Consider the following 25671-nt stretch of genomic DNA (forward strand, 5'->3'; position numbering starts at 1 on the left):
ATCTCCTGAGAACTACTAAGACCCATTTTAGCAAGTCTATGCGCCGCTTCATTTCCTTCCCGTTGAACATGGCTGACTGTCGAGTGTGCCATTTTTGCAAGCAAGCATCTCAAGTCATTAATTATAAGGCCACAAGCTGAAGAATCATCCCCTTACCCTGTCATAGCAGTTATCACCTAGCTCACATCACCCTCAAAATAAATTTGACCATCCTCCGGCCAATGTTTTCATACTAGCAGCATTGCATAACGAGCAGCAAAAAATTATGCATGTATAGCAGAGGATGGGCTCGCGATTGGACCTACAGCAGCTGCCAAAAAGTTCCCCAAATGGTTTATGATTACCACCCCGTATCCTCTCTTGATGTCCATTCTGACGCCACGCCCTATCAAAGTTGCATTTAATCCAACGCTCACCAGGTTTGCGCCACTTCTGGACCACTCAATTAACCTTCTGTCTCCCCGTCTTATGCCATTGTGGAACTCGTGCAACCAACCCTCTGTTCTAACCACAATTTCATACGGTGATAACGAGCTACCATTCCATATCACATCATTTCTATGCTTCCAAATGGTCCAAATCAACATCAAGCAAAGATCAAACCCATTTAATGGAAAAAGCATGGAAATATTCTCCATCCATTGCATGAATGACATTCGGTTCCCCGTATCCACTCTTATGCCTAAACTACGAAACCACTACGCCCTTGCCATGCTGCATTCTTGTAACACATGTTCCATTGACTCAACTTGCCCCCCACAAACCCCACACATCTCCTCACTCGTTACCCGGCATTTACTGAGATTTAAACGAGTAGGCGATGAATCCAAAGACGCATGCCAAGCACAAATTTTCACTTTCCCCGGAACACAGGTATTCCATAATTTCTTCCATAACTTCTCCCCTGTACGATTAGCGGAGGAAGACGACCCCAATGCGCCCTTTCCATTAGTTAAAATTAATCCCCGAGCAACATAATATGCACTTCTCACTGTGAACTTACCATTCCGTTTGTAATTCCACATCCGACGATCCTTGACATCTCGAATGCTAAGTGGCAACCTTCTAATTAGTTTCGCCTTCTCCGGTGAAAAAAAATCATACAATAACGGAACATTCCACTGTTTCGGTTCTATCCCGAAAAGGCTACCCACAGAAGCCTCATTATCCTAGTGCTCCGGTGGTGGGGTCAAAATCCGGAGGAAAGACTCATGAGGCACCCAACTATCCTGCCATATACGAATACTTCTCCCACTACCCAATTGCCATCGATAGCCTTTATGAATCACTAGTCTTGAGGTTGCAATACTTTTCTAAACATTTGAGCTATTGACCTTAACCTCTACATCCAGAAACTCAAACCTAGGGAAATAACGGGCTTTGAAAACCTGGAAAACAAGAGACTCCGAATTCTGGACAAATCGCCAAGCCTGTTTCGCCAATAACGCAAGATTAAAAGCATATAGGTCCCGAAAACCTAGCCCTGCCTCATTCTTAGGCTTACACAACCATCTCTAATTCAACCAATGTATTTTCCATTTTCCTGGGTCACCGCTCTTCCAGAATTTAGCGATCATCATATTCAACTCTTCACAAAACGATTTGGGGAGAAGAAAACATTGCATAGAGTATATAGGCAATGCCTGAGCCACCGTTTTGACCAATAATTCTCGACATGCACTACTTAATAGGCCACCCTTCCAACTTTGCAACTTTTTCCACAACCAATCTTTCACATACGCAAAGGTTTCCTTCTTTGATTGCCGTACTAACACCGGCAACCCCAAATATTTATCATGAAAATCCACCCGCCATATACCAAGACAATCCGCCAATAACTGTTGATCATGACCTGTAAGATTAGGGCTAAATGAGACATAACTCTTCTTCAAATTCATTGCCTGATCTGAAACCATTTCATACTTTCGTAACACCTGTTTAATTTTCTGACATTCACTAAGGGTCCTTCGTGCAAATAAAAAGTTGACATCAGCAAAGACCAGATGGTGAAATAGACTTTGATGCCCTAAAGAACTCCATCGATCTCTGCCTTAGTCAATAAGGCTGATAGCCCCTTAGCACACATAACAAACAAGTAGGGGGATAGTGGATCACCTTGCCGTATTCCTCTCTCCGGATGCACATAACTAACGGGATAACCATTCAATTTGAAAGAATAAGAAACTGTCATGACACATAACATAATCATCCTGATCCAACGATCTGAAATACCCATTCGATGCATCATGGCCTCAAGAAACTTCCATTCCACTTGGTCATATGCCTTGCTAATATCTAACTTCAAAGCCATTAAACCATTAAACCCCGAGGAGCGTTTATGCATATAATGAGCAACCTCAGCAGCAACAACTTAATAGTTATTAGAAATTAAACGCCTCAGAATAAAAGCACTCTAAGTAGGCGAAATAATATGGGGAAGAATAGGCTTTAGTCTATTCGTAAGTACCTTGGCCATAATTTTGTATAAGACATTATACAAACTTATTGGCTGAAGTTGTGTCATCATTGTGGCATCCTTAACCTTGGGAATCAAGGTAACATGTGTGTAGTTAATTTTTCGCAATATTTTCCCTGAAAGAAGCATACTCCTGACCCCTATTACAAATATCCACCCCAACAACCCTCCAATGTTTTTGATAGAAACTAGGGGACATACCATCTGGACCTCGCACTTTCGTGGGATGCATTTAGAAGACTGCACGTTTAATTTCCTCATCGATGAACGAGCAATCAAGAGAATTGTTCATCTCCTCCGTGACCGAAGGGTTTACATGGCATAAAATTTCATCAAAGTTTCCTTCCCCATTTGATGTGAAGAGCTTTTGGACATACGACACCATAACTTCCTCTATTCCGCTTCGATCCTCACGCTAAACCCCGTCATCGTCCATTAACCCATACAAGCTATTATGCCTTTGCCACCTATTTGCCTTCTGACGAAAATATCTAATATTACGATCACCCAACTTAATCCAATTCTCCTTCGATCTTTGTCTCCAAAACTGCTCATCCTCTTCAAGCAATTTATTCAATTTTACCACAAGCTCTTTCTTTTGTTCGATAGTTTCCTCAGTAAACGTTTGGCCTAACAACGTCGTCAATTTATCCTCCACTTCCCGAATCTCTCTTGGACCGGCCCTCACATTGCTACTAGCCCAATTATTTAGCGTCATCCACGTCATTTTAATCTTTCGGTAAGTTTGTACATTGGCAAACCCATAAACGGATGTTCCCACCTATTTCGTACCGCTTCAGAATAACCTTCTTACAAATGCCAAGCTTCCTCATACCGGAATTGTTTCTTACCTCTCAATGGAGTGCACTTTGACCAATTAAGCAGTACCGGAACATGATCAGAAGTAGATTTGTTCAAATGTAGCACTTTGAACAGTGGGAATAAATCCACCCATTCTTGATTACTCAATGCTCGATCCAACCTTACCTTAATGCCACCCCTTCACATAAATTTATTCCTCGAGAAACTAAGATCAAGAAGCTGGCAATGGTCCACTGCATTACGGAAGCCCTCCATTTGTGTATTATTTCGAATATTACCCCCTTCCTGCTCATTAGCTTGGAGGATTTCATTAAAATCCCCTATGCATAACTAGGGTTTAGACTCATTGCCGCCAAGGGTCTCTAATAGTCTCAATGATTTGAAATGATCACCCGTAGCTGGGAACCCATAAAAACTAGTAAGTCTCCAATAATTCGACTCCCCCGGTATACCCACATCAAAATCAATATGGTTCAGAGAATAATATCGAAAACATAAATTTATTTCATCCTTTCATAAAACACATAGTCCTCCAGAGTTACCCCTACTATCAACGGTAAAAATACGATCAAAATTAAGCTTTAAACGTAAACGGTTCATGTGACGAGAATTACTTTTTGTCATGCATAAGACCACTACAATGGGATCTTGCTTAGAGATTAAACGTTGAAGTACATGAACTGCCTTGAGGTTCCCAAGCCCCGACAGTTCCAACTTAGGAAACTTATTGGTGCCAGCGGAGTTGACCCCTGTCAACCTCCGCCGATGAACTAGACAAAACCGAGCTATCAACCAATTTCCTTCGACCTTCATGCTGCGTCCCCACAATCCCATCCTCACGAGCTGAACGTTTCCCTAGTACAGGTAGAGATGCAACCCTCTGGTCCCGTGCACTAGACTGAGTACTGCTCGTAACCCCCCACACATCTCCCTCTTCGGTGTCTCCTTTTACGAACTCTCTGATAATGTTCAATGATAGGTATCAGTTGGAACAGATCTGAACCTAACCATATGTCCTTCACACTTGATAGTAATAACCCCCCTCCAATCTGTTCATCACCCACCAACTGTCCCAATGAACCCACCTGATATGTATCACCAATAAACTCATCTAACTCGGGGCCCAACATCGGTCACCCCTTTCCTGATTTGTGCATCAACTTGCTCTCCAAACTCTGAAATTGTTTGGGCATGCCCATGCTCTCCCTGCCCCCCTAGTGGTGCATTCAAATTAATTCCAAACAAAGTCAAACCTACGTCTTCCTGTATTGCTGGGATTTGTTGACACGCCATAACTACTGAATTCTCTACCACGTTATCTGCCATCATTTCCTCGGGCTCCAACTCCGCATTCAAATCAGGCATATTAATACCATCATTAATAATAATAGCGGCAAACCCGGCCCCGCTATGTTCGCTGAATGCTTGTCCTACCGCAGTCGTCGCCTCTTCCTCCTCCAGCATTCCCTGTACCTCCATTGCAGAACTCTTCGTGCTCTCTCTTTCCTCCATATGCAATGGCATTTTCATGGACCAGCCCTGCGATGACTCTAACCCAAACCTTTTACCTCGTGGCCTCCTATAATTATCCCCCAACACATCCTCTTAGAACCATCGTCTATACAGCTTCGAACGATCATCTTCATTCTTCCCTTGGAACTGACACATTGCTCTTCCATATGCCCAATAATCCCACAGATAAAACAAGTTACATGAAGCTTTTCGTATCATTTATCAATCCCCACCTCCGTGCCTTGGAATGAGAGCAACAAACTACGCTGTAATGGCTTTGAAATATCAATTTCAACCCTAATGCGCAGAATGATTCCAAACTGGTCCCCTTTCGGCTTTGATCAGTCATAACATGCACTCCAATCTAGTTCCCAATAATTGCCCCATATGACGAGTCATATATGCAAGGGGTAGTCCCTTCACTTGAATCCAGAACCCTAGAAACTTCAATGGGATACTAGCAAGATACGCTAGGTTGTCCGCCTCCGCCTCCGCCATCACCAAGAGGGCACCATCATACAACCATGGCCCTCCCTTTTGCACTAACGAATGTTCTCGAATGTTTTCGAATCCAAACGAGAACAACCCGTCGTCCATCTCCACTATCGTAACCCTAGCCTTTGGGCTCCAAAGATTCACCATCTAGTGCTTGAATCTCTCCTTGTTAATCGGCTTGCATGAAAGCACTCTCCCAACCAAAAAAAAATCCTATTGGCTCGGAGCAAAACACCCTCCTTATCGTCAATCACAATAACTCTTTGCTCCTCCTCAGTGAGAGCCATTCATCACCACATCCTCCATCCGCCTTTGTACTGCTTGCAAACCTGTCCAAAAGAACCCACTAATTTTCTCCCCCAGATCTCATGCTAATCTGATAAACATCCACTCAATGACTAGAATCCACCAGAAACTAGACGGCCGACGCCGTAATTATCAACCCCACCGCTCTCCTAGCAAACCCTAGAGAGACGCTAGAGAGGAATTTAGAGACGTTTCTTTCGAACATTTTTATTAAGATTTTCTACTAAACCTCACTTTGGCAATTTTCATGTAAAATTGTTGAGGGTATATTCTATTTTATTTTGTGCATCCTAGGAAGCAAAATAGTACAGCTTCTCATAAGATTAGGTATGATTAGAGTAATTCATGTGAAACTTAAATTGTTGACGAAACTTGTAGTACAAGATTAGAAACATGTCAATAACAACGCGTTTTGCTTTCCTCCCATTATGAAGAAAAGTTCTCGGTGGAAGGTAAAATCTTTACCTCTCATTGAAAAGATAAACTTGCATATAACGAGATGCATATACGCTCACGAGAAAGATATATATATATATATATATATATATATATATAAAAGAGAACGTAATAGAGACAAGAATAAAACTGCATATACACGGTTACATGCAAGTCATTTAATTACATATTAGTGCGTTGTAAATTTGAAAGGAGTAGACCATTAGCCGATTAATTTGATAATTCTGGGTGAACAGCCAAGAGAGAAACCATGCATTCTTGGTGTGCAAAAAAGCAATATTTAACAATGCTAATTAGTATTATATGATTTGATTTAAGTCTTTTGTTAACGCAGCCTATTAATCAATATATCCAATTGCGGTAGTCAAAAATGCAATTTTATATAGTTGTGCTCTGCATTAAGTCTTTCTATCCAGTAGGAAGATCTAAGACTTGACTATGTCATACACAGTTAAATGATCATCTGCATGTTCACCTATTTTTGCGCGAACACAGTTTTTTTATCATGAGTAATTGATATTTTATGGAAAATGCATATGGAATTTAACATGTTCCATATGAATTAGATTTAAGAGCAAATAATGAAAACCCTTTCGTTTCATCCAATCGAACTTAATACGTCTCAATAGACGTTTCGAATTTATTTTCGAAGTTTCATTTTTGTGGTATTGGTGGAAGGAAAGTACACAAGAGAAAATATAAATAAAATAGGGTGGAGGGAAAGTGAGTGATTGGAGGGCATTAGGGAGAAATGGAGCAACATAACACAAAAATGATGTGAGATCAAATTTCTGTAAATTCTTTGTTTCAATGAATCGTTTTGTATGTAAAATTATTCACATCATCGTATAATTATTTACGATTTTAATTAATCGAATCGAACATAAAACCTCTGAATAAATAAATAAATTAAAATTCCGAAATAAATTTCGAACCCCAGAAAAAAAAAAAAAAGAATCAGCGAGGGGCAAACGAAACAGAGATGTCAATAGGCACGCTCATCTTCTCCGCCCAACTATGCGACTCCAAAAACAGCTTCGAAACCAAACCGGCAACCCGACCCATATCGGGCCGCCTATCCGGATCCTCCTCCACACACTCCAACGCCACCAATACCATCTCCTCCGCCACATCCATCGGAAACGAATCGTTTAGCCTTCCATCCACCCACATCCGCACCCCGCCACATCCCCCACTCAACGCCTCCCTCGCCGACTCGATCAAACTCACCCTCCTATACCCGTCGCTCCCGCCATTTCCGTCCATTATGTACTTCAACGGCTCCGCCCCGGAGATTAGCTCCAAGAGCACCACCCCAAAAGCGTAGACGTCGCATTTCTGGGTCACGATTCCGGTGAGCTGAAATTCTGGCGCCATGTACCCGCGCGTGCCCTCCATTTTGTTCGACCTAGCCTGGGTCTCGCCGCAGAGCTCTGCCGTACCGAAGTGGCAGATTTTGGCGCCGAGCACGAGGTGGTCCTGCTCGGAGACGATGATGCTGGAGCTCTTGATGTGGTTGTGGACGAAGGTAGAGTCGAGGCCGGAGCAGTGGTGGATGTAATCGAGGCCGTGGGCGAGGTCGGTGGCGATCTGCATCCTGGAGAGCCACGACGACAGGACGGTGTAGCTCGGGTTCTTCGGGTTGCGGAGGCAGTCGGCGAGGTTGGCGCCGGCGACGAATTCGTAGACTAGGTAGACGTAGCTGCCGGAGAGGGAGGCGCCGAGGAGCTTGATGAGGCTGGAGTGGTGGGATTTGGAGATGAGGGAGAGGCGGCGGTGGAGGTCGGGGAGGGAGAGGGGGAGGCGGGACTTGCGCTGGAAGACGACAGCGTCTTCGGAGCGGATGGAGCAGCGCCAGGAGGAGGAGGTGGAGGAGGAGGAGAGGCGGCGGTGTGGGAGGAAGTTGGAGGTGGCGGAGCGGATCTCGGAGAGGTCGTAGATTTGGGGGTTTTGAGGGAGGGAGGATTTAAAGGATTTGAGGGAGGCGACGGAGGAGGAGGAGGAGGAGGTGGAGGATTTGGAGAAGTTGTAGCTGGAGTTGTCGATGGTGGTGCTGCAAATGGCGGAGTAGGGGTCGGGGAATGATGAGGAGGATTCTCGGTGTTTGATGAGGCTCTTGGGCTCAATCACCTGCGTCCTCTTTTTGGTCCAGAACATAGGGACGGCGGTGCAGGGGGCGGCGGAGGCGGCGTCGATCATAGAAGAATTGGGATTGGAAGAAGAAATGGAGTTGTGTATTTTTTGTTTTGGGTTGGGGGGCGGTGGGTGTTTAGAAATATGGGGGAGTAAAGTCGTTGCCACGGAGCACAAAAGAACACGGGAGAAAACGAAAGCGGTAGAACTGGAAAGAAAGAAACCATGTACTTTGTGTTTTTATCAAAAGCACTTTATAAGCTTTAATTATACACGTGATCAGAATTATTATTAGAGAATTTTAATAAAAACTCTTAGTACTGTTTAATTTAACCGAAAATCATATTTTTATACTAAAAAGTCAATTATAATACTATTCATTTTATCATTTATTTTATCATTATCGCTAAAACTCAAAGTTTTCAAACTATTTTCTTTAATTTCCCTTTATTATTATTAATCTTAAACATACAATATGATCAATCAAGTATATCACTTAACCAACATGTGGTGGTTCGATTGAGAAAAAATTTCGATCCGTATTCTACACGGTACATTCTGTGTTCGATTCTTAATGCTAATGAATTCTAAGATGATGGTCATGAGATTTAAATGCCTCGATAAATTTTTTTGGTTTTCAAAAGAATTCGGTCCTTTTTAAAATAAAATAAAAATATATCAATTATTTAATATTTAGTCACAAAATTTTATGTTAGAACCCAACGAGAACCTTTTGCTTATTCTTTCGCAAAGGCTGAATTACCAAATACTGTTAATAAAATACTAATACTTTATTTTAATATGGACTAAACCACATAATAAATCAATCATAATAAATTCATACAAATGTTTGCTCAACTACTTATATTTTTAAGTTAAGTTCAACATAAAAATGATGATCCGGTCTATCTATTTGTACGCTATTACAGCAGCCCTTCATATATTATAATATAAATGGAAAATTGATATATTTTTTCATGTTCCTTCAGTTATCCATAACACACAAAACGACTGCTTGAGGGGCCAACGACATGCAGGGCTTTTCTGCACGAGGGGCCAACGACATGCCGGGCTTTTCTGGTGCTGGTCAAATGTCTGCGGAATAACAAACACAACATTTGGGTCAAGACTCAAGAACATGAAAAGGATGATCAGAACCAAAATACCCTTTTTTATTTTCATTTCTTTCTAATAATTCTTTAAAGTTATTTTAATTTACTTTTTACGAATAAAAATATCAAAAATAGAAACTAAAAAAACCATAATCAGCACAGCACCGTTGCCAAAATACGACTTAATTTTATAGTAATTGTGTCTAATTACGGTGTAAATCCGGGATATTTTCATTAAATAATTTTAAAGTAGTTTTGTAGGTTGAGAAAATGAAAGCACTTACATATATCTCATTCGGCACGCAAGGGCAGAAGAAGTTGAGTTCCGCAAGCTATGACGTCTCAATAAGAGCTTTGGATATTTCTAAATCTTAGGTGAAATGCTATGCATATTTGACTAGGACTAGGTTCGGTTCGGTTCAATTCTTTTCGGTTTTTTGAGTTCGGTTTTGGTCTGGTTTCGGTTTTTTATTTTATTTTATTTTATTTATTTTTTCTCTCTCCCTCCAAAAAATGAAAATTTTTGAAATATGAAAAAGTTTTAACATCTCCAAGATTCCAACAATCATAATGGAAGTTACCGGTGATGTTTCCTTCTCTCCAGGGATGGGCTCACGAGGGAAGTTACTAATTAATCTAAAAACATAAAGTCTCATAAAAGTCTCAAAAAATGAAAAATTGTGAAATATGAAATTTTAACATCTCCAACAATCATAACATAAGAATTCCAAGTAGAATCAAAGACAATGAAAATAAACATTTGAAGTCCAACTAGAATATAAAGTCTTCCAAAGCCCAAACTTAAAATAAACATCAAAGTTTAAGTCTTCAAAAAGTCCAAATTTAAACATCACACAAGTCAAATAAAGTTAATACACCTTCAAGGTATGACTTCATGTCTTGCACAAATAAAATCTTCCAAGTCCTCAAGCTTAAGCTCAACAGTTAGGCGGCCTAGGAGGCAACATAGCACCTTTCTTTGAGCTTCCACTTGTCATTTCTACATACAAATAAAAAAAGAAAGAACATGATGTAAAGCAAGCATGCAACATAGCATCTAATTAAAATAGTCTAACAAAACCAAATGCAATAAGTAAAATTTCCTTTCTCAACTTCTTCACAAAATTCAATCTCCACGATGGTTGGCTCATGATGTAATGCTACATGAATTGACCTAAGCCAATTTTGTGTACATATCAAAGCCTCCAACATTTTTGGACTCAAAGAACTACGATATGGATCAATTATTCGTCCACTTGTGCTAAAGGAGGATTCCGAAGCGATGGTTGATACGGGAATAGCTAAAATATCTTTTGCAACTTGTGCCAAAATAGGATACTTAGAAAGCCCATTCACCCTCTAGCAATTCAAGATATCAAAGTTTGCCTCTGCTTTCCCTTCAAGGATCCAAAAGATACCTATCCAAATCATTGTGCACAATACAGGCTCTCTTTGCTTTTCTCATTTCACTTTTCTCTTTCAACTTTCTTTCAATCCCTGTCGTGCTTGATAAAGGATCTCCACTTGTAGTTGCCGATTTAGAACTACCACCACTACTTGTGCTTTGTTGTGTTTCAAAAGACAACTCTTCATGAATCTTGTAAAGATCAAACAACAAATCTTTCACCACATTGGTTGCAATTTCAACTTTTTACTCGTCCTCGCCATATAGTATCTCATAATAATCAACCACTTTCTCCAATTTATGGCGAGGATCAAGCACAAGTGCAACAAAAACATATTGATTCATATCTTCAATTGAACCCCAATATTTGTCATATTTTTCTTGCATCAACATGGAGGTCATAGACAAGAATTCATTATCTTTGTTTCCAAGGAGGAGACTTTTGATCTTAAACAAATCACCAAAAGTAGTATGAATTGTTTAAGTATTAGAACAACACACTTTAAAGTGACTTCATAGAAATGTCTCAAAAAGGATGCAAATATTCCCGCCTCACTCCAATCATGAGTAAAAGGTGGCCCTTCCCTTATATTATCATGATTTTCTTTAGTAAAATAAGGAAGGTAATGACCATCATCTACTTTCAACCTATCAAAAGCCATCTTGAACTTCAAAGCCAATTCCAACATTAAAAATGTGGAATTCCACCTAGTAAAGACATCTAAAATCACAAGCCCTTTGCTTTCTATTCTCACTTTCTCAACACTCTTTTTAAAGCTCTCCAACCTTTGAGGGGAAGATCTTACATACCTAACCGCATTACGAATGCTTTGTATGGCGGTATTCAACATCTTTATCCTATCATTCACCACCAAATTAAGAATATGAGCAACACATCTCATGTACAAATATTTTCCATCATGCAAAAGTGCATTAGGAATCCCCCACCCACTTATTCGGTGCACCAAATCCCTTAAGCTGGAATCATTTGCTGAAGTATTGTCAACCGTAATAGTTAACACCTTCTCTATGCCCCACTCCATCAAACACTCCTTCAAAAGTTGTGCAATGGATTCTCCTTTATGATTTGGAATGACACAAAAATTCAAAATCTTTTTATGTAACTTACAATCATCATCAATAAAATGAGTGGTGAGAATTATGTAATTTGTGTGTTGAATAGAAGTCCATGTATCTATTGTTAAATGTCTTCAACTGACTTTTCAATTTCTCATTTTCGGAGTAAAACAAGCCAAGTACATATTTAGCTATTGTCTTACGACTAGATACTCTCCACAAAGGACACGCATGCATGCAAAAATGACGAAAACACTCCCTCGACAAAGGAAAAAGGTAACTTGTCTGTAATTATCATTTCAACGCAAGCCTTAGTAACTTCCACTTGAGAAAAACTTATAACTTCCAACTTATCTTTTGTGCTAGCAAAGGTTAAGATCTTTTGCCTATTTGCAGCAAATATTTCCTTATTAGGATCGTAGCTCCTACAACTAGCTAAGTGATTTCTTATACTAGTTGTGCCATTTTTATCCTTGTCGGCAATATACAATTTGCTGCAATACTTGCACATCCCTTTAACTCTACCTCCCTCAATTGTCCTATCAAAGTGCTCCCAAATTGTAGACCTTTCATGACTTTTTAGTGAATCCAAGAGAGTGTCTTCTTTACTTACTTGATCACTTGAGCAACCTTCTTTTGGAGTTGCATCAGAGGATTGTTTGGATCCATCATGAGTAAGAGGAGTTTATTGAGTTGCCACCATAGGGAGTTGAGGTGGAGTTGATTCACCAACAATGTCCTTCAAAAATAATAGAAATAATCATTACAATTAATTATTAAATAAACTGAGACATAAGAACCATAGAGAAAGTATAGAGAAGACAATTCACTTGCAATGGAGTAGACGTAGATTAGTTTATTTTTTCACGGGAGCTATTTGATGATCTCATTGAGTTTGAGCTTGAGCTTGAGGCCTTTAATGCACTTGACTTCATCTAATTAAGATACAAAACATATAATAAGTAAAGGTAGGATGCACATGGAAAAGCTACGGATGCACATAATAAGCAAGGTCCATGACTATAATCCTTCTATATAAAAGCAAGGTCTGACTATAATCCTCAAAAGATACAAAACATATAAGATGGATTAAACTAGTTATTTACACTCTTAGACACAACAAACTTTAATCTTTCTGCTGTTGAGTGACAAATAATTAAAAGTCAAAATCAAACATATTTTGGTTCTCTTTGAAATTTAGTATTACTCAAAATACTAATTCATTTGACATTTAGAAAGTAATCTGCAACTCATAAGTCATAAAGCATTAATCCTAATATGCAACTAATTAATCCTAATCTGCAACTCATAACTTATAAGTCATAAGTCATAAAGCATTAATCCTAATATGCAACTAATTAATTCTCCTCCCCCTTCTGCCGCCCAATTTACTCAATTCAATAACCCTAATTTCCCCAACAACACCCCCCCATGTCTCCAATAAACCACATCGACACTCCCCACTCTCTCCATGGACTCGGAAAGACTCACATTATCCCGAGAAAACCCTAGAGTGAAAGCGGCAGAACCAAATCCAGCAGCATACCCAAAGCAAATTAATCAAACCCTATGTACTCTCACAAATTAATCAAACCTCAACTAATAGTCTAATAGTGTTCAGAAATGAAGTTACCCAACCAAATCCAGCAAACCCAAAACAAATTGCAAAACCATGAAATTGAAAAGCTACATATCAGATTCAACAGAACCAACGAAATTGAAAAAAAATAAAAAATTTGCAAAACGCATCTGTGTGGTGGGGGGGGGGGGGTGAGAGACTAACCTTGCAAAAGAGGAAATTTGTGGGTCAAGACTCGAGACTCGGTTTTTTTAGGTGTTCGGTTCGGTTTTTTTCGGTTTTCGATTTTTTGAACCCACCCCTATATTTGACGTCAAAAGTTTATTCAATTGAAGTGTTGTTTGCTAACTGGATTTGAAAGCTTTTTAATATGTCAAATTTATTTTTAATAGTTTATCCCTTATTCCACTAACATTTCAACTAATAAAAATTTTGTTTCAGCTTTTTTGTAATATTTAAACCATTTAAAGATCTATTTAAATAAAAAATAATAATATTTGACAATTTGGTTGAAGAAGTACAAAATTTGACATAAGATTTCAAATTGTCACATCATCCATCAATTATAATTTGATTCTTATAATTTGACATCCCTCTTGAAAATGGTCTATGAGGCCAAACACATGCACGTACAATACATAGGCTATAGTATAGATGCGGAAATAAGGAAAAGAAAAAGGGAAGAAAGGTGTAAAAAGAAGGGTAAATTACATTTTACCCTCTCAAGTTTCGGTGCAATTACAACCTCATATAATATCTTTAAAACATTTCAACCTTATACATTTAGTATTATTTTTTTCTTCAATTTCATACAACCGTTAAAAAATATGTTAAGTTAGCCGTTAAATGATGACGTGGCAAATTTAGGGTTCCTATTTGTGTTGACGTGGCCACCATTTTGTGCCACGTGGCTAAACGCTTAATAAAAATTTTAAAATATTAAAATAATTAATTAAAGAAAAGTAATATATATATATATATAAGCCCAAAAATCCCCTTCCTTTTCCCCACCCCCTTCTCCCATCCCCCATCACCTACCCCCTTATCCCATTCCCCTACTCGAGCCACCCCTCCATCTACACCTTCATCTTCCCTACCCGAGCCACCCTTCCATCCCCTTCACGGCTCTAACCCGTTCCCCTATCACTTATGCACCTTTCTCTAATCACAAGCTGATCCACATCCACCCCCTTGACCCTCCAATCCTCAGGCCTATACGCACCTCCAACTCAAACCCATGTCCCAAAATCTAAGTAGCACCGTCCTTGAAACCCAGAGAAGACAGAGGACATAATCTGCAGAATGATGGTGAATCGGGCTTGGACGACTCGGTTACAGAACTTGATTCGGAACTTGGAACCCGAATTCAACTACAACCTAGTGTGGAACGTCTTGCACGGCATTCGGAACTAGGAGCACGCCCTCCAATTCTTCAGGTAGGTCAAGTGGTTCGGGTTGTTCAAGCACAAAGGGGATTTTTTGGGGTGGGCTCAGGTCGGGAGAAGGCGGTGGGGAGAAAGGGATGGGGTAGATGGAGAGGTGGCTTGGGTAAGGGAATTTGAAATTTTGGGTTAGATGGAGGTGTAGAATTAATGGGGGAAGGGGTGGGTGATGGGGGATGGGAGAAGGGGGTGATGAAGACAAAGGGGATTTTGGGTTTTTTTTTTCTTTTTTTTTTTTATTATTATTTTTTAACTTTTCTTTAGTTAATTATTTTAATATTTTAAAATGTTTATTAAGTGTTTAGCCATGTGGCACAAATATGACAGCCATGTCAGCGCAAATGGGGACCCTATATTTACCATATCATCACTTAACGATTAACTTAACAAATTTTTTAACGGTTGTATGAAATTAAAAGAAAAAAAAATACTAAATGTATGAGATTGAAATGTTTTAAAGATGTTGTATGAGGTTATAATTGTACCGAAACCTGAGGGGGTAAAATGTAATTTACCCTAAAAAGAATTCTAAAGAAGTTTCCAGTATCTAATAATGGGAAAATGATCCTTGTCGGATTCTTTTTCTAGGAATCCTAGGGATCCTGTGATCGTGACCACGCATCGTACATCGTGCAGTCAGAAATTATTTCAAAATTTAAAATTAAATATAAATAGTATCTAACGAAAACTGACCGCATGATGTACGATGAACGGTCATGATCACAGGATCCCTAAGATCCCTGCCAGATCCTTTTCCCTAATAATGTAATATCAAACTATGTTCTATTTATGTAATTCAACTAACCAAATATTATTTACTAATTGACGAGATATTCTTGGGTGTTGAGGACCAGATCCATTATAGACTATGCGTCTATTAATTACAATCATTCGTTTAAGAAGGGAATATTCTTTGATCCTAACATGAAAAATATGTATTTTGAGGATTGCTGTGTCTATTGATTTTGTATTTGTGTGGTTGCATTTACATTGCTTACGTACCCTTGATGAAATCAAACCAGCGTAATTCATAAAGAATTTGGAATTGGATCTGTGTGATTTGTAACATTTGAGGGATATTTGAATTGTATAGTTCTGGAGTGGAACACATTCTATTTTTATATAGTCTGGAGTCGGACTAACATTTAGAACAGTGCATTTTGATTTTTCATTTGTCACGATGAAATCGAATTCGTAGTTAGGTGCTGCCCTGCGAGTTTTAGCTATTTTGCCGCCATAGAGAGACAGAAGGTCTGATTTCAGAGTGTTGGAGCTGCAGTCCAACGGACGCGTGCGCGGTTCTTCCCGGACCGTTGAGGAGGACGAACCAGTCGGTGACTTGGTGGCGCGGACGGTCCTGATGCGACTATTCTTTCTTTTTTGTTGTTTGATAACGTAGGGAGGGTTATTGGGTAGAGGTGGTGTTGTTTTGTGAATGCTTACCAGGAGAAAAGAAGAAAAAATAAAAAAGTAGAGAGATATGGCACTGAGGTTTTGCACCTTCTGAATGTTGCTCTCTCCTACTGTTCCAAAAATCCCTGTCTAGGCCCCGCCCAGGCACTAGACGGTTGACCACCATCCCGATTAATGTTTGGACGTTTGAAAATTAAGAAATGGCGCTTAGACCTACTGAGGTGCTCACCTAGACTGCTTAGGCACCCGCCTAGCCCGCCCAGACCCGCCTAAACATCCGCCTAGGTTGCGACTCACTTAAACAGAAAATAGATAACTCTCATTTTGCATTTTATTTTTTCAATAAATTGTAAGAGACTTGTTGAATACTTACAAGAACACACATTATATACTTGTTCTCCATGTTTTCATTATGCTCCAATAGCTCATAATATATTTGTTATTCCATTTTGTAGTTTATGATGAAATCATCTATATTTTAAGTATAAACAGACACTTATTTACACGAAATATAATAGATTTAATTAAAGCCGCCTAGGCGTCCGCCTAAACCCCGCCTAGCCGCCTAGGTGCTAGACCCCAGCCTACCGCGCGACTAGCGCCTAACGTCTTTTAGAACCTTGCTCTCTCATTCCTTGAAAGACTTGGTTCGGAATCACCGGCGATGGAATTTTTTTGTCTATTTTTTTCAGCAGCACTTAGTTGTGTTCGAGCACCTATTTTACTATTTATTTTCCTCCGAAAGCTACATTTTCTTATGATATATTTGATTTAAAATGAAAGGAATTACATGATTTTGTATTCTCAAGCTAGATTAATGAGATGGTAATTTTATTGGATCTCATTAGTTTTTATTGAGTTAAATGAGTCAAGTATAATTCTTTCTCAATATTTTGCCTAAATAAATTGAGTGTGTGTGCTTTTGGCATATTTAAGATCGAGTAAAGCTATAGAGATTATATTTGGAGACGAAATTTTGAAAATTAAAAGACATGAAAGTTGATGGTTGGTTTATTAGTTAAGCGTTGATTGAGATGCTCATTTCTATTAATGACACATTAACAATTTTAACTCCCTAGCATTACTAATTTAAGATCACATGATTTTCTTTCTTTTTGGTTATTTAAATGCTATGCAGGGTACGTGTCCACTTCAAGAAGAAGACGGCCTTTATCCTTTTGTCGCACAGAAAAGAAAAATGAAAGCTTTGTCTTCTCTTCTATTCTCATGAGCGATCTGACACAGACACAATTGCAGCAGAATGTGACCACTTAGAGATTTTCTAGAAGTTAGACGGCGAGATGCGAGGATGCTATGACTGCAGCAAGTAAACTCAAGATAATAAGTTGGTGTTAAGTTAGCGGACTTGACTAGTCAATCTAGTGGATTATAATTTTTATATACAGAATATTCTATTTGATATCAATTTCAAAATGTCATAGACTGTTAGCACATATGAGTATACATAGTGTTGTGAAATGAATTTACATTTCTTAGTAAAAAGATAGGTTACAGTTGTGTTACTTATATACATCCTTTCCCACTCACACATAACTATATTCTTCTAACTAACTTGCCACCTGTCATAATGCTCTCAACTAATTATTACAGCCATGCACAGCACAACCTATTTCTAGGGTTTATTACAAACTGAATCTGTGATACTACATTCCTTAACATCCCCCCTCAAACTGAAGCGAGGAGTGCGGAGAGACAGTTTGAATCGTAAAGCCAGAAACCTGTCCTTGGAGAGAGGCTTGGTGCAGATGTCAGCGAGTTGATCATGAGTGCGAACAAAGTGCACTGTTATTGCTCGCGATAACACCTTTTCGCGAATGTAATGATAGTCGAGTTCAACGTGTTTCGTGCGTGCATGGAACAACGGATTCTTAGCAAGAGAGATGGCTGACTGATTGTCACACCAAAGCTGAGGAGTGGAAGGGAGAGCAAAGCCGATATCAGTAAGGAGTTGACAAATCCATGTAATCTCAGCAGCAGTATTGGCGAGAGATCGATATTCGGCCTCAGTTGAGGAACGAGCAACAGTTGGTTGCTTCTTAGCACTCCAACTAATGATGGATGAGCCCAAGAATATACAGTAGCCACCCGTTGATCGACGATCAAGCGTACAACCAGCCCAGTCCGCATCAGAGAAAGCTGTCAGACAAGGAACAGAAGGTGATTTGGTGAACCAAAGACCAAGATCAATGGTACCCTTGAGATAGCGGAGAATCCGTTTGACAGCTTGAAGATGAGATTGGCGAGGACTGTGCATGAACTGACAGACAAGATTGACAGCAAATGAGAGGTCAGGTCGAGTCCAAGTAAGATATTGGAGAGCACCAACGATGGATCGATACTCTGTAGGATTGTCGAGAAGGGGAGAGGAATGGTCTAGCTTCGCAGTGCTGAGAGGAGTGACACAAGGTTTGGAGCCATCCATGTTGGCTTTCTTGAGAAGATCAAGAATATACTTCGTTTGTGTAATGAAGATGCCTTTAGAGGATCGATGAGCCTCAATGCCCAGAAAGTAGTGAAGGGCACCAAGATCTTTGATTGGAAATAGAGAACTGAGCTGAGAGATAACATGTTGGCAAGCTGAAATGGATGGCCCAGTGACTATAATGTCATCAACGTAGACTAACACAAAGACCATGGGATCCTTTTTGACAAACAAGGAGTGGTCAGATTGTGAGCCAACAAAACCAAGAGTGCGTAAAGCAGCATGGAGCTTCTCATACCAGGCGCGAGGGGCCTGTTTAAGGCCGTATAAAGACTTGTGCAGGTGACACAAATGATTGGGGTGAGCAATGTCCTCAAAACCTGGAGGCTGTAGCATATACACAGATTCAGATAAAGTGCCATGAAGAAATGCATTGCTGACATCAAGTTGATTAAGAGGCCAGTTGAACTGAGCAGCAAGAGTGAGTAAGATGCGAATAGTCACAGGCTTGGCAACTGGACTAAAGGTCTCAGTATAGTCCAGTCCTTCCTGTTGATGAAAGCCTTTAGCGACTAGCCGAGCTTTGTACCTATCTATGGTACCATCAGGTTTGCGTTTGATTCGAAACACCCACTTACACCCCACGATGTTTTGGTGGCCGGTGTTAGGAATGAGGGACCAAGTTCCAGTTTGTTGTAAAGCAGTAAACTCTTCCTTCATGGCTTGAATCCAATGAGGATATTTGGAAGCTTGAAGATAGGTGGTAGGGACAAAGTCAAGAGAGAGATGCGCAGGGAGAGGGTGTTTAGTGGCAGAGAATGCTTTTGGTTTGTGAATGCCGGATTTGGATCGTGTCTGCATGGGATGATTATTAGGAGGGACTAAGCATGATGGATGCGAAGAGGAGGACAATGGAGAAGGGGCATGAGATGGTGGAGAAGGGGCATGATATGGTGGGGAGGGGTTAGAAGAAGGTGAAGATGGCCGTGGTTGGGTAGGAGGAGGACGGATGATGGGTTTAGTGAAGGTAAGGTGAGTAGGTATTGTGCTGGAAGATGGTGAAGGTGTTGATAGAGGAGAACATGGAGAAGCAACAGTGGTGTGAAAAGGGAAGCGATCCTCATCAAAGAGAACACTTCTGGAAATATACACCTTGTTTGTGGTAGGATCAAGACATTTGTAACCGCGATGATTGAGGCTGTAGCCAAGGAACACACACTGCTTGCTTTTGGGATCCATCTTAGAGGAAGAATAAGGTTGCAACCATGGAAAACAACTGCACCCAAAAACCTTGAGTGTAGTGTAAATTGGTGATCTTCGAAACAGACGTTCCCACGGAGATGGTCGAGAAGCAGATGGCAACCTGTTTATGAGATACACAGCAGTGGAAAAGGCATGATCCCAATAACTATGAGGGACCTTGGAAACCGTTAATAATGTCCGAGCAGTTTCAACGATATGCCTGTGCTTGCGCTCAGCACAACCATTTTGTTGGGGTGTGTGAGGGCAACTTAGTTGATGATGAATACCATGGGTGACCAGAAAATTGGAGAATGCAGTACTAAGATACTCCCCACCAGAATCTGATCGGAGAGCAACAATTTTAGTATGCAGCAAGGTCTCAACAAGGGTTTTAAACTTGACAAAGGTAGAGAACACATCTGATTTGCATTGCAAAGGAAAGAGCCAACAGTATTTAGTAAAATCATCGACAAAGATGACATAGTATCTGCATTGAGTAAACGAAGTAGTAGACGCAGGCCCCCAAACATCTGTATGAAGAAGCTCTAATGGCTTACTTGTGTGACACGGTACAGAGGTAAAAGGCAATCGAGAGTTCTTGCTTAAAGCACAACCATTACAAAAAAAAGTAGATGAACCACTAGAGACAGAAATACAAGATTTGACAGCCAACTTATTGAGTGTCTTGAAAGAAGGATGGCCAAGCCTATGGTGCCAAAGAGTCCGAGAAGCACGAGTTGATGCAGCAAAAACATTGGGAGAGTTGAGGGCGGAACTGGAAGGTTGGGATTGCAGTGAATAAAAGCCATCGTGGACAGGACCTTTAAAGAGCGTCTTCCCCGAAGAAATATCCTTCACAATGAAGTGAAAAGGATAAAGATGCATAGAACACCAATTGTCAACAAGAAACTGATTTGCAGAAAGGAGATGTTGTTTCAAATCAGGTACATGCAGCACATTTCGAAGCTGAAAATGATGAGTAGGAGTACGTAATGTAGAGGAACCAGAGTGGAGAATAGGCAAACCTTTGCCGTCTCCAATGTAGACCTGCTCAGGACCAGAGTAGGGCTCAGGATTCTGGAGATTGTTGTAGGAATTAGTCATATGAGTACTGGCGCCAGAATCAATAAGCCAGGTAGGTTGAGAAGACTGTGCATGTGCAGCCATAGCAGAAGGAGAGGAAGCACTGGAGTAGTGTGGATTCATGCGCTGAGGGCAGTCGAGAGCATCATGCTCAAATTGTCGACAGATTTGACATGGATACTTTCGGCCAGATGAGGGAAAGTTGGTTCGACCACCACGAATGTAACGCTGAGAGTTGTTACGAGAATAGTTTGGACGAAAATTATTAGATCTGAAGTTACCTCGACCTTGACCAGATTTTGATGATGAGAAGCTTCGGCCTTGAGAGAAGTTGCGATCACTGCCACGACCTTGAGCAACAAAGGCTTGAGAAGATGGAGTAGGAAGAATTCCGGCAGTGGAAGTATAGGCCTGAATATGCACAGGTGGAGTAGGTTTCTTCCGATTTGCTAACTGTATCTCCTTACTGAGGAGAAGGCCGTGCAATTCATCAATTGTGGTGGAGCCAAGCCTAAACTGGATCGCATCAACGAAAGAGTCATAATCTGGTGGTAATCCATGGAGTGTAACAGAAATGAGCTCAGAATCTGCAACTGGAGCTCCGGCACTAGCAAGTGCATCTGCAATCGCTTCAATTTGTTGAAGGTACTGAGCAGCAGTGGAATCACCTTTCGAGATGCAACGAAGACGAGATCGAAGCTCATGGATGTGCGATTGGGAAGCTGCAGCGAGTCTGGATTCCAACTTGGCCCAAAGTTCTCTGGAATTCGCAACTCCAACAGTGTAGGGAATGATCGATTCAGAAAGTGTGGAATTTATCCAGATGAGAAGGTTCTGATCGTTTTCAAACCAAGAAACATATGCCGGATTGAGAACTGAATTTCCAGCAGCATCAGAGATGAACTGAGATGGAGGAGGCACGGATCCATCAAGAATTCCGGTGAGGTTGTAGCGACGAAAGATCGGAGCAAAAAGCGCACTCCAAGTGAGATAATTGGTGGTGGTTAGCTTGATCGGCACCATAGATCCGATATTCTGAATTGTAATTGAAGGCGTAGAGCTTGGTCCTGAGCTAGGATCAGAAATTTGAGGATTGATTGGTGTGGCCGTTTCAGAAGAAGGAGAAGCTGAGGTCGCCATGGAAGAGGGAGGAAGAAAGCTTAGCGAGGAAGCTTGGAGAGGAAGAAGAAAGCTTAGCGAGGAAGCTTAGGGAGGAAGAGAGCTCAGCGAAAAAAAAAGGAGAGAATCAGGGTGAAGTCGTTAGACAGGAGGCTCTGGATACCATGTTGTGAAATGAATTTACATTTCTTAGTAAAAAGATAGGTTACAGTTGTGTTACTTATATACATCCTTTCCCACTCACACATAACTATATTCTTCTAACTAACTTGCCACCTGTCATAATGCTCTCAACTAATTATTACAGCCATGCACAGCACAACCTATTTCTAGGGTTTATTACAAACTGAATCTGTGATACTACATTCCTTAACACATAGTACTCTAGATGCCATAAATACTATATGAAATAGAGGAACTAGACCGTCAATTTGAATGATTACTCATTAATAATTAACCGTTGGAATTGAGTTAGATTGGTTATGGTGAATCAGATGCTCTAGTGTTTTTCGCAGTTGATTTATAATTTTATTTCTTTGTTGTTCTCGCCACTTATTTACACTACTAGAAATTTGGCTAAAAGCCACCCTTTTCATTGGTGTCTATTGTCAAGTGTAAATACTCACATTGGTGGCAAACCTCAATGGCCACCAAGCAGCCACTAAACTAGAGAACGTGTCCTATGTAGAGGACTCTATTGTAACAATGACTACCAATATTGCATTGGTGTGTATGTGAACAGTACAACATTTTTATATTTTATAATTATTTCTAAAATTCAAAATATCTCATTGTCCCTCTTATTAGTGGCTAGATCTAAGACTAACATTGGTGCATTTCATACTCATACACACCCCAATCCTATGTGTCTATATTAGGATCAGTGGCTTTTAAGATATAGGCACCAAAGTTGGTGTGAATCTACAACATTCCAAATGGCCAATAGGTTCGAATTGTATTACATGCATTTTAGTAATAGCTATGTACTATATTAAAACTCAGCTTCTTAATATAAAATTCACATGAAATTTAAATTTGCAAAAGGATTCACATTTCCAACCAACCACACTTTATATCCAATAGATTTATCAATAACAAGGTTTGTGGGACATAAGAAAGCATATTACATTCAACGATTTTGTCCAACACAACCAAGTACCCAAGGGTGACGACGTTACATTTTATAACACCTATGTACCTATGCACATCCACCATCAGCAAACTGATAACTAACAAAATCCACCCAATTGGTTCTATGCCTTCTCTATGGCATTTCTAGTATATACATCAAGTAAAATTCACAAAAAGGATCATAGTTAACTTTTCACTTACTAAATTTCAGCTATTCACAACAAATCCTACATAACTTACAAGTTACAACTAAGCCTTCTTCAAAATTTCATTCTCCTACTGCAGGCTGCAGGCGTCGGACCTAAGTTCGTCATGCAATGAAGCTCACTTAACCACATTCCCTTCTTGAGAGTCCCACAATTTTTTCTGAATTGAAAAATAAATCGTTTACAAAACATGGTAAAAATAAAACACGATGAACTAAGAACAATATATTGAAAACAGACCAAGAGCTTACATCTCTGTGGAACATCTGAAGCAAGCATGACAGCATATGTGGAAGACTCGTCTCTTTCAGCTTCCACCTTCATTCCACCTGCAAATGTACAAAGAGAGTTCACAACACCAAACTACAACCGAGACCAAATTAAATAAATATCTTTGTATTTAGTAGGTCTTAATTCTACGAAGCTGAAATTCTTTACCAATGAGGCGCACCACAGTTTCTCTTCTTGATAGGTCAATCACATGCTGAAACTCAAACAACAAATCAACACTATAAATTCAAGAAAAAACAATGCAATGATTTCAATGTATAATCATCATTTCAGCCAGACAATCATCAGATACAGACAGATGTGTTGAAATGCCACTGCTGCTAATTGATACAGTTTTTATAGCATGCACACAAAAATTGTTCAGCCAAAACAATCTCTAATTAAAGCATCACGGTTTATTAAATTGAAGATAAATCAATACCTGAGAAGAGAGGCTTATCATAAGGTTAGGAACCTGTGAAAACAAAGGAAAATAACAATAATGAATTTGAATTTACTACAATTTTCTATAAGACCATGTTTCATATACTCTACTTAAAGATTCAATTCTCATCGTTCTCATCGTTAGATGTTTAACCCCTTAAAAAAAATAAAAACTTAAATTAAGAAACAATTGAAGAGATAGGATATCATCACCCTTAGCAACAATAAGGCCAAATCCTTTCCAAGAGAGCAGGGAAACTGCTAACAAGTTATAAAGAAAAAAAATATTTCACATACAAAACATTTACGCGTGTTTCTTCCTAACATGAAGACGACAACGACTGGAGATTATATGACTACATTACATCTCCTTCGGTTAATCCATCCTGTGATGATGAAGTACCGAATCATCCAAAAATCCTCGATTCTAGAGTAGGGGATGCTCCCATGGCTGAATTCAAAATAATGCTCCGTTACTCTTTTTATTTTTCAAGGTAAAATAATGCCCAATCACTCTACAGATGAGGCATCTAATCGATTTAAATGTTTTGTAAAAGAGAGGTTAGTGGGGATAATCTTAGAGCACAAGCATTTTGAATCTAATCAACTCAGTGTGAAGCAGCATTTAATAAAAGCGTGGAAGAACTCTACCAAACAATAGAACATGGCGAAACCATCATTGAATAAATAAAGGCCTCTGAAATCTAAGCTTTCAGCAACTAGTGGTAAATTATTCTCTATGCTTTTGAAGTCATCAGCGTCAGAAGATGCCAATGAATACAAGAGTAAGGTCAAATCCTTTCCAAGAATCGAAACATATTTTTAGTGATGTTCAAGGACCAAAACTATCAAACATTAAAAACTAAAAATTAAAGCAGTGTAAAATCGAGTTTGAAAATGCGAAAATACCCAACAATTCCGCCATAACCACCGGCATGATCGAGTTCATCACCAGCTCCGGCCTCATCACACTCATTGACGCCATTGCCATAAAGACACACATTATTCTCAGTCAACTCAACAGTGCCATCTAGAGTCCAAGTCATCAATTACTTAGTCTTTAAGTTTTCTATTGTAACCAATTCATAGATTAAGATTAATTAGTTACATTAGTTGTTAACTAAATATTATTAGCTGCTGTGTATAAATACTCCAAATGTAATCAGTTTCATTTAATGAAAGATACATTTCTTATATGGTATCAGAGCGCTGCAATCTACTGGCACTTGGTCCTTCTACACCACATCAAAATCTTGTAGGTTGTAAATGGGTGTTTCGATCAAAAGGAAACCTGATGGTAGTGTGGACAGATACAAAGCCTGTTTAGTAGCAAAAGGCTTTCATCAACAAGAAGGTATTGACTTTCAGGAGACTTTTAGCCCGGTTGCCAAACCTGTCACCATCAGAATTCTCTTGACATTAGCAGTGCAATTTGATTGGTTTTTAAACCAGTTGGATATAAGCAATGCATTCTTACATGGGACACTCAAGGAGGAGGTGTTTAT

General features: G+C 39.7%; 2 protein-coding genes and 1 long non-coding RNA gene across 4 annotated transcripts; all 3 read right to left on the reverse strand.

Annotated features, from left to right (window-relative positions):
* Positions 1 to 2891: 2891 nt before the first annotated feature.
* On the reverse strand, positions 2892 to 3203 carry LOC148695901 (uncharacterized). Its single transcript, XM_088697425.1, has one exon. The coding sequence runs from the start codon at positions 3201 to 3203 to the stop codon at positions 2892 to 2894; it is 312 nt and encodes a 103-aa protein (XP_088553551.1).
* A 3744-nt stretch (positions 3204 to 6947) lies between these two features.
* LOC137735724 (lysM domain receptor-like kinase 3) lies at positions 6948 to 8428 on the reverse strand. The gene has a single exon (XM_068475166.2). The coding sequence runs from the start codon at positions 8264 to 8266 to the stop codon at positions 7025 to 7027; it is 1242 nt and encodes a 413-aa protein (XP_068331267.2). The 5' UTR covers positions 8267 to 8428; the 3' UTR covers positions 6948 to 7024.
* A 14733-nt stretch (positions 8429 to 23161) lies between these two features.
* Positions 23162 to 25348, reverse strand: LOC148695902 (uncharacterized). 2 transcript variants are annotated; one of them, XR_015964542.1, is made up of 5 exons: positions 25076 to 25348; positions 24165 to 24197; positions 23891 to 23936; positions 23704 to 23781; positions 23162 to 23612 (listed from the first exon to the last, which is right to left on the reverse strand). It is a non-coding gene; the product is annotated as an uncharacterized LOC148695902 (long non-coding RNA). The 2 variants fall into 2 exon arrangements; XR_015964541.1 differs by having other exon boundaries at positions 24165 to 25345.
* Positions 25349 to 25671: the final 323 nt, after the last annotated feature.

The sequence above is a fragment of the Pyrus communis genome, chromosome 7, assembly GCF_041283825.1.
Source record: "Pyrus communis isolate YQ-2024b chromosome 7, ASM4128382v1, whole genome shotgun sequence".
NCBI classification, from domain to species: Eukaryota; Viridiplantae; Streptophyta; class Magnoliopsida; order Rosales; family Rosaceae; genus Pyrus; species Pyrus communis.